Below are 10,222 nucleotides of genomic sequence, written 5' to 3'. Positions count from 1 at the left end.
GCTCGGCCGAGGCTGAGGGGTCAAAGTTGTAAAAGCTGTTCTCGCCATCGGGCGTGAGGGGAAAGTCAAAGAGCAGCCCGTCCGAGAAGGTGCTGCTGATGTCGTCCAGGTCACCCAGGCCGCTGTCGGGGTAGCTCCGCGCCGCGCTCCCCGCGTCGTCCTTCATGGCCATCTGCTCCTGGTGCTGCTGGTGCTTCTGTACCTCCGCGTACAGACTGTCACGCTGCTTCTTGGACATCCGGCCAAACTTCACAGCTGTGGAGAAGGGGGAAAGCCTGTGATTAGTGACCGCTCCATCACTGTGGCATGGTGGCGCAGCGCTAGAGTTGCCGACGTACAGCGCCAGGGACTCGGGTTCCATCCCGACCACGGGCGCTATCTGCACGGAGTTTGTACGTTCTCCCTGTGACCGTGTGTGTCTTCTCCGAGATCTTCGAATTCCTCCCACGCAGGTTTGTAGGTTAATTGGCTTGGTATAAATGCAAATTGTCCCGGGTGTGTGTAGGATAGTGTTAGTGTGTGGGGAGCGTTGGTCTGTGCGGCTCAGTGGGCCGAAGGGCCTGTTTCCGCGCTGTTTCTCTAAACTCAACTTCCACGGACACTCCCCGACTAACGCAATGAGGGACTCACATGAACTCATCGGAGACCCTCGGTCAATCTTTGATCGAACTAAACTGGCTTTGATCGAACTAAACGAGTCATGCACTGTAGAAACAGGCCCTTTGGCCCAACCTGCCCACACCGACCAACATTTCCCACATATCACCTGCTATGTTTGGTCCATATCCTTCTCCTATCCATGTACCTGTCTAATTGCTTCTTAAATGCGATCGTCCCTGCCTCAACTACCTCCTCTGGCAGCTCGTTCCATACACCCACCACCCTTTGCGTGAAAATGTTACCCCTCATGCTCCTATAAAATCTTTCCCCCCTCACCTTAATTTACAATATTATTGTTTATCATTTATCTGTGCACTGTGGATGGCTCAATTGTAATCATGCACTATGTTGCCACTGACAGGTTAGCACGCAACAAAAGCCTTTCACTGTACCTCGGCACACAAAATTAAAAGTTTCAGTTTAGTTTACTGTCATGTGGACTGAGGTACAGTGAAAAGCTTTTGTAGCGTGCTATCCAGTCCGCAGAAAGACAATATATGATTACAATTGAGCCATTACGGTGCATAGATGATACATGATAATGGAATGATATTTAGTGCAAGGTTAAGCCAGTCCGATCAAGGATAGTCTGAGGGTCCAACAAAGATACTAGAGGAGTAAGATAGACCACTCGACCCTAAAAACCGTAGTATGTCACGGCACCATTTTAGTAGGCAGAAACTTGCAGAAACATTTAAAAAGAAAAATAACAAAAATCTGTGAGTTGATAAATGAGATATATTTTGCATTTTAATGGTATCGACACCTATACTGTTCCCCCACAACACTGATTACACTGCGAGAGGCATAATGGACGGCGGGTTTTGCCTACTAAAATGGCTCCTTTGCGTACTACACTTCAGTATAGGCGATTTCAATGGAGTGGTCCATCTTGTTCCTCTGGTATCTTTGGTCACCAATAAGGTAGCTAGTAGTTCAGCATTGCTCTCTGGTTGTGGTATGATGGTTCAGTTGACTGATAAAACAGCTGGGAAGCAACTGGCCCTGAATCTGGAGGTGTGCGTTTTCACACTTCTGCACCTCTTGCCCAATGGGAGAGGGGAGAAGAGGGAGTGGTCGGGGTGCGACTGGTCCTTGATGATGCTGCTGGCCTTCCCGAAGCAGCGCGTTGTATAAATGGAGGCATGGAAAAAATGTAATACAAATTTAATGACATTTTTTTGTTGGCATGATGATGTGATTTGCAGCAAACAAAATGCCGATGGTTAAACCAGTTGTCGGCTGCCTTACCATCACGTGACATCCCCAGTGTGAGACACTTCTGCAGGCGGCAGTGCTGGCACCTGTTCCGGTTCGTTCGGTCGATGAGGCAGTTCCTCGAGCGCGGGCAGGAATACGCAGCGTTATTCTGTTGGCTCCTTCGGAAAAAACCCTGGTTCACGTGAAAAAAAGATTTTAAAAAAATGTTTAGGAGCCAGTTAGTTACAGTGCCAAAGATAGACACAAAAAGGTGGGAGTAACTCGACGGGTCAGGCAGAATCTCTGGAGAAACCAGGTTTCTAAAGGTGAGGTTTTGGGTCGGGACACTTCCTCTGACCCGAAACGTCACCCATTCCTTCTCTCCTGAAATGCTGCCTGGCCCGCTGAGTTACTCCAGCATTTTATGATACCTTTGGTTTAAACCAGTTCCTTCCCACATCTCGCTACAATTTGGGATTACACACACACAGCACTTCCGCAGGCTCTGAGCTTAAGACCTAGACGTTTAGTTTAGGCTAGAGATACAGCACAGAAACAGGCCTTTAGCCCACCGAGTCCGCACCGACCAGCGGTCCCCACACATTAATACTACCCTTCACTAGAAACAATTTTACATTTTACATTTATACCAAGCCAATTAACAAACCTGTACCACTTGAGTGTGGGAGGAAACTGAAGATCTTGGAGAAAACCCAAGTAGTTCATGGTGAGAACGTACAGACTCCAAACAGACAGCACCCGTAGTCAGGACCGAACCAGGGTCTCTGGCGCTGTAAGGCAGTAGCTCTCGAGAAATAGCACTGCTTGGGACTACAGGTTTAAACTCTATAACCCAGCATTCAGCAGAATGGATCTTGGATAATCTGCTCCATGAGGGGCTTCACCAGTTGTTCTGTGGTGTTCTAATTTACCAGGTGGTTTTGGGCGGCACAGCAGTAGAGTTGCTGCCTTACAGCACCAGAGACCAAGGATCCATCCTGACTACGGGTGCTGTCTGCACAGACTATCTACATTCTCCCTGGGATCTGTGTGGGTTTTCTCCGGGTGCTCCGGTTTCCTCCCACCGTACAGACCGCAACTGCACTTAGGATCAAACTCTGGTCTCCAGCGCCGTATGGCAGCAACCAGGTATGTAGGTTAATTGGCTGGGTAAATGTAAAAATTTGTCCCTAGTGGGTGTAGGATAGTGTTAATGTACGGGGATCGCTTGGCGGCACGGACTTGGTGGGCCGAAAGGGCCTGTTTCCGGCTGTATATATATGATATGATATGATAACTCCACCCTTGTGCCACCCTCTTTATTGTAAAAGAAGGATCCCGACCCTAAACGTCATCAGTCCATTCCCTTCTCAGAACTGTGCCCCCTGTCCATGCCCTCCAGGAATGCTGCCTGACCGCTGAGTTACTCCAGGACTGTGTTTATAATTGTATTTATGACATTGTGTTCCAACAGACTGGTTGGCAAATAAGTTGATCACAGGCATCCTCATTGCGACTCCTCACCTTTCACCTGCAGTAGTTACAGAGAGAGGGGATTGCAAATTCCTGGAAAGATTTATAATTCAGGAAGAGGACATGAAAATTAAAAGCTGCCAGACTCGGAGCCAATACAACTTAGTGAATATAGACAAAAAGCTGGAGTAATTCAGCAGCTCAGCGGATCAGGCAGCATCTTTGGAAAGAAGGAATAAGTGACGTTTTGGGTCGAGACCCTTCTGCAGACTGAGAGTCAGGGGAGAGGGAAACGAGAGATATGAAAAGGTACATACAGTAGAACAAACGAATTAAAGATATGCAAAAAGCAACGATGATCAAGGAAAGGTGGAGCCCACAATTAATAGACAATAGACAATAGGTGCAGGAGTAGGCCATTCAGCCCTTCGAGCCAGCACCACCATTCAATGTGATCATGGCTGATCATTCTCAATCAGTACCCCGTTCCTGCCTTCTCCCCATACCCCCTGACTCCGCTATCCTTAAGACCTCTATCTAGTTCTCTCTTGAATGCATTCAGAGAATTGGCCTCCACTGTCTTCTGAGGCAGAGAATTCCACAGATTTACAACTCTCTGACTGAAAAAGTTTTTCCTCATCTCCATTCTAAATGGTCCATAGTTGGCTGTGGGGAAGATGATAACAAGTGGATACTAACCATGAAACTAAGCGGGATGACATGGAAACTAGTACGACTACTAGGGTGGGGGAGGGACGGCGAGAGAGGGGACGCAAGGGTTACTAGAAGTTAGAGAAATCAAGAATCATTCCGCTGGGCTGTGAGCTGCCCAAGCGAAATATGAGGTGCTGTTCCTCCAATTTGCATTGTGCCTCACTCTGACAGTGGGGGGGGGGGGGGGGGGGGGCTGGACAGAAAGGTCAGTGTGGGAAGGGGAAGGGGCAATAAAGTGTAAACCAGCATCTGCAGTTCCTTCCTCCACAACTTAGTGAGTACTAGGGTCATTGGGAAACACAAGAAAGGGTCAATTAAGGTACAGACTGAATTTTACACAGAGCTCAAGATGAATATCTACAAATCGGTCACAGGCATAGTCGGTGACAATTGTAAAAGGCATGTGTTGTTTTTACCTGCTGGAAATAATGAGCGCTTTACATAACCACTAAGGAATTTTGTAGCTCTGATTACATACATGAAATATGTCAGCTAAAAATAACTAATTTCTTTCAAGTTCTATCGAGACCTCCGCCTACATTCCTGCTCAATGCTCCGAACATGTGCCAGCTTTGGCGGCTGTAGTTTCTGCTACTGAATATCATGAGAAAACTGCAGATGTTGAAAGTCTGCAATAAAACCAAACGCAAGGTCACTTGCCTGGGTTTGTCCTGCCCCCACCTCTCATCCACCTTTCTCCCCCCTCCCCAACTCCAATCTGAAGATGGGCGCATGAATATGCAGGGAATGGAGGTTTATAGATTACAGTTAAAGGATCAGACGAATCAGTCTGAAGAAGGGTCTCAACCCAAAAGGTCACCCATTCCTTCTCTCCAAAGATGCTGCCTGTTCTGCTGAGTTACTCCAGCATTTTGTGTCTATCTTCGATTTAAACCAGCATCTGCAGTTCTTTCCTACTTATATAGATTACATGCAGACAGAATTGAATTGAATACATTTTATTAGCCAAGTATGTATACATACAAGGAATTTGCCTTGGTGCTTTGCTCACAAGTAACAACACGACATACAGTAAACAATTCAAAATCATTATAAATTAAACATGTGAAGAATGAAATAAAATACCAGAGCAAAAGGAAGCTACAGACTTTTGGCTGTTGAGTAGAGCTACTGCTCGTGGAACAAAAGCTGTTTTTATGTCTGGCTGTGGCTGCTTTGACAGTCCGGAGTCGCCTTCCAGAGGGAAGTGCTTCAAAGAGTTTGTGGCCAGGGTGAGAGGGGTCAGAGATGATCTTGCCCGCTCGCTTCCTGGCCCTTGCAGTGTACAGTTCGTCAATGGGGGGAATCGTCAAGAGATTAGTTTAATTTGGAATCATGTTCGACACAGGCACTGTGGGCCAGAGGGCCTGTTCCTGTGCTGTACTACTCCATGATAGACGCAAAATGCTGGGGTAACTCAGCAGGACAGGCAGCATCGCTGGAGAGAAGAAATCCAGACACTGCCTGTCCCGGCTGAGTTACTCCAGCATTTTGCTTCTATCTTCCATTTAAACCAGCATCTGCAGTTCTTTCCTACGCATCCTGTACTATTGCATATTCTATGAGTGATGTGAAACGTTGCATTTTGGAACCACTCCTGTCATGGGCAGTGCCTAGACAGTGAACGGTAGTGCTCTGGGGAGTGTTGCCGAGCAGAGGGTTTTAGTACAGGCACATAGTTTGGTGAAAGTGGCTTCACAGGTAGAAAGGAAGGTCAAAAAGGCTTTCGGCACATTGGCTCTCAGTAGTCAGATTATTGAGTATAGAAGTTGGGAGGTCACGTTGTAGTTGTATAAGATGTTGGTGAGGCCGCATTTAGAGTATCGTGTACAGTTTTGGGCACCATGTTAAAGGAATGATGTTGTCAAGCTGGAAAGGATTTAAAGATTTACGAGGATGTTGCCAAGATTCGAGGTCCTGAGAAGTAGAGTAGGCTACGACTCCATTCCTCGGAGCGCAGGAGGATAAGGGGTGATCTTACAGAGGATATGGGTTTAAGGTACGGGTGTTATGATTTAATAGGAACCTGAGGGGACAACTTTTTCCCACACAAAGGGTGGTGGGTGTATGGAACGAGCTGCTGGAGGAGGTTGTTGAGGCAGGGACTATGGCAATGTTTAAGAAATATTTAGACAAGTACACGGATAGGACAGGTTAGAGGGACATGGATCAAACGTAGGCAGGTGGAACTAGTGTAGATGGGACACGTTGGTCGGAGTGGGCAAGTTGGGCTGAAGGGCCTGTTTCCCTGCTGCATGACTCTATGACTGCAAAATGAAGTTTCTTGTCAAAGCTTGGTTCTGTATTTCAGATGAAGATAGATGGTGAGTAATGTCTCAATGACACCAGAGAGTTGCAGGTTGATCTTCATCTCTGTGAAGGTCCACCTGAAAAGGGGATTCTCTTTGCTCCAGTGGAGCTAAGGCCACCATGCCTCTCCATCTCCTGCCTCCCTCAGGGTGTACAATGACCTCCAATGTCCTAGCAAGCAGCACACAGTAACAACATGCCCAGCATGTCAGTAAAGCGCATAACACAAGAGATGCAGGAATCAGAGAGTTTAATTTACAGATGTAGTGTGGAAACAAGCCCTTTGGCCCACCAAGTCTGCGCCGACCAACGATCCCCGCACACTAGTTCCATCCCACACACCAGGGACAATTTGCAGACGCCAATTAACCTACAAACCCGCACGTCTTTGGAGTGTGAGAGGAAACCGGAGCTCCCGGAGAAAACCCACGATGTCGCAGGAAGAACGTGCAAACTCCGTACAGACAGCACCCGTAATCAGGATCGAACCAGGGTCTCTAAGGAAGCAACTCTACGCTGGGCCACTGTGCCGCCTCCTCTTCACAGTGGATAGACAGTGGATGAACTAATATTGACAACCAGTTAATTATAGTATTTAGTTTTAGAGATACAGCACGGAAATGGGCCCTTCAGCCCACCGAGTCCACACTAACCATTGATCGCCCGATCACACTAGTTCCATTCTATTCCACTTTCGCATCCACTCCCTACACACTAGGGGCAATTTACAGAGGCCAATTAACCTAGAAACCCGCACGTCTTTGGAATGTGGGAGGAAACCGGAGCACCCGGAGAAAACCCACGCAGTCACAGGGAGAACGAGCAAACTCTGTACACAGCATTTAAAGTCAGGATCAAATTGGGTCTATGGCACTGAGAGACAGCAGCTCGACCCGCTGGGCCATTGTGCCGCTCTTGCGCTGAATACAAATGCTAAATACAAGCCTTTATCTAGGTCACCATTCCAAAGCTATGCTCGTTGAGCAACCTATTTTAGGAAGGATATCAAAATCTCGAGTCTAAAAGGAATTCGCTACAGTAAAATTAGGAATGAGAGGCATTAGCGAAGGGAAAATGAATTGGGGACCTTTAGATTAGAACAGGGAATATCAAGAAAAAAAATCTAATAATGACTGTCTTTTAATTTTGAGCAGTGTTAAGGTACAAATCGGAAATAACCTTCTAGTCATTCTGTAACTTGAGAATATAAATTGAAGATTACCACAAGGAAAGGTTGAATTGTATTTGTATACAATCAAAACTATAGTAGATTTGTAAGTGGGGAATGGTTGACCATTTGAGAATGCAATTATGGAAAAGGATAAGGGCATTACCCCAATTAAATCTGCTTTGTAAAGTTAGTGGAGGTTCAATGACTATCTTTTATGATCCTATTTTAAGAGTTTAAATAGGATGGCTCCACGTTCACAGTAAAATAGAAGAGGGGTGATGATAAGATTGAATCATACGTCATACAGCAGGAAACAGGCCCTTCAGCCCAATCTGTCCATGTTGACCAAAATGCCCCTTGTCCCATTTGCCACCATATATCCCTCTCATCCTTTCCTATCCATGTACCTATCCAAGTATCTATTAAAATGTTGTTATAGTATCTGCCTCACAACGTCCTCAGGCAGCCAGTTCCAAATACCCACCATCATCTAAGTGAAAAAGCTGCCCTTCGGGTTCCTGTTAAATCTTTTCTTTTTCACAATGAACCTATGCCGTCTTGTTCTTGATTCCCCTATCCCCGAGGAAAAGGTGTCACAAAATGCTGGAGTAACTCAGCGGGTCAGGCACCATCTCAGGAGAGAAGGAATAGGTGACGTTTCAGGTCGAGACCCAGAAACGTCACCCATTCCTTCTCTCCTGAGATGGTGCCTGACCCGCTGAGTTACTCCAGCATTTTGTGATACCTTCGGTTTGTACCAGCATCTGCAGTTATTTTCCTACACCCGAGTAAAAGACTGTGCGTCTACCCTATCTATTCCCCTGATAATCTTGTACGCCTCTATAAGATCACCCCTCAGCCTCCCGCACCCAAGGAATAAAGTCCTAGCCTGCCCAACCTCTATCTCTCTCTACCTCAGTCCTTCAAGTCCTGGCAACATCCCCGTAAATATTCTCTGCACTCCCTTTCCAGATTAATGGCGCCAAATACTGAACACACTACAGATAGTACCAGATAGAAAAAGGAATGAAGTAATTTTGGCGGTCTCACTTACTTTACATCCTTCACAAGTGATGACTCCATAGTGGATCCCTGAAGATTTATCTCCACAGATTTTGCAAGGTATTACTTCGATTTGGGCTGCAATGTGGAGAGGGAAAAAAAGAGGTTAAACAATGATTTCACAGTCCCGTCAAAAGGTGATCTAAGCCAAAGATACTAGAGGAACAAGATGGACCACTCCGTTGAAATCGCCTACACTGAAGTGAAGTACGCAAAGGAGCATAATGTCCGCCATTTTAGTAGGTAAAACCAGCCGTTCGTTCGCTATGCCTCTCGCAGTGTAATCAGTGTTTTGGGGGAGCAGTATGTGTGATGATACCATTAAAATGCAGAATATATCTCATCTATCAATTCACAGATTTTTGTTATTTTTCTTTTTAAATGTTTCAGCCTATTAAAACGGCGTCATGACATACTACAGTTTTTAGGGTCGAGTGGTCTATCTTGCTCCTCTAGTATCTTTGATCTAAGCCAAGAAAAAAAAGCAAACATTTGTGAAAAAGAAGAGGTTTCACCCCCCCCCGGTAGAATTAGACCAAACCATCGGCCAATATTATCTTGGTATTCCCTCTGTTCAATACAAAGTAAAACATTTATTAAATTGACAATTCAGAGCCATAATTCATTTGCAACATGTTCCACAGTGTGCCCTGAGTTATGAAGACCACTACCCCACAACTGAAAATGGGGGGGGAAAATGCATTATCTGCACTCTTCCCTTGTCACCCTGCTCACATGCAGCACGCAAGGGTACTTGCAGAATTAATGCAACGCTGCAGAACTGCTGATACACCTTTACCATCCAAGGAATTCTGGACAGGAACACTGCAATCTATGAACAAACCATCCTGAGATTCTCTTGCGTTTGACAATTTCCATCGAACTAGCACTCCAAAAACATTCTCAGATATAACGAATGACATCTGAAAATGTCAGCCGTGAGTTTCCAGTGGGGTGAAAATCTTGAGCAGGAGGAACTAACTCTTCCATCGTCTGGGACAGCCCAGGGCAGCTCAGTGGCACAGCGACAGAGTTGCTGCCTCACAGTGCCAGAGACCTGGGTTCCATCGGACTATGGGTGCTGTCCGCATTGAGTTTGTATGTTCTCCCTGTGACCACATGGGTTTTTCCTGGGTGCTCTGGTTTCCTCCCACACTCCAAAGACCTGCAGGTTTGTAGGTTAATTGGCTTCTGTAAATTGTCCCCGGTGTGTAGAATAGAACTAGTGTACGAGCGATTGTGGTCGGCGTGGTCTCGGTGGGCTTGTTTCTGCGCTGGATCTCTAAATTCTAAAACAAAAACAAGCCTAAATAAGAGGGAGTTCAGTCATACAGCTTGGAAACAGGCCCTTCAGCCCAACTTGTCCATGCCGACTAACATGTCCCACCTGCATGTGTTTGGCCTGTATCCCTCCAAACCTGTCCTATCCATGTACCTGTCTAAATGTTTCTTAAACGTTACAATAGACCCAGCCTCAACTACCTCCACTGGCAGCTTGCTCCATACACCCACCACCTTTTGTGTCAAAAAGCTGCCCCTCACATTCCTATTTAATCTTTCCCCCTTCACCTTAAACCTATGTCCTCTGGTTCTCGAGTCCGGGAAAGAGACTATGTGCATCTACCCGATCTA

At 46.3% G+C, this 10,222-nt stretch overlaps 1 protein-coding gene across 1 annotated transcript in view; it reads right to left on the bottom strand.

The window, feature by feature from the left end:
• LOC144607033 (nuclear receptor ROR-beta-like) overlaps positions 1-10,222 on the bottom strand; it is a 71,909-nt gene that overhangs the window by 16,250 nt on the left and 45,437 nt on the right. Inside the window, exons 2-4 of the mRNA XM_078423591.1 lie at positions 8,583-8,668; positions 1,912-2,053; positions 1-255 (exon numbers count right to left, since the gene is read on the bottom strand). The exon at positions 1-255 is cut by the window's left edge and continues 150 nt beyond it. Coding sequence (XP_078279717.1) covers positions 1-255; positions 1,912-2,053; positions 8,583-8,668 — 483 coding nt within the window. The remainder of the gene's footprint in view (positions 256-1,911; positions 2,054-8,582; positions 8,669-10,222) is intronic.

This window comes from Rhinoraja longicauda, chromosome 28 (genome assembly GCF_053455715.1).
Source record: "Rhinoraja longicauda isolate Sanriku21f chromosome 28, sRhiLon1.1, whole genome shotgun sequence".
Lineage (NCBI taxonomy): Eukaryota > Metazoa > Chordata > Chondrichthyes > Rajiformes > Arhynchobatidae > Rhinoraja > Rhinoraja longicauda.
Note: the sequence above shows the minus strand (reverse complement) of the source record. Positions and strands in the feature narration are given on the sequence as shown.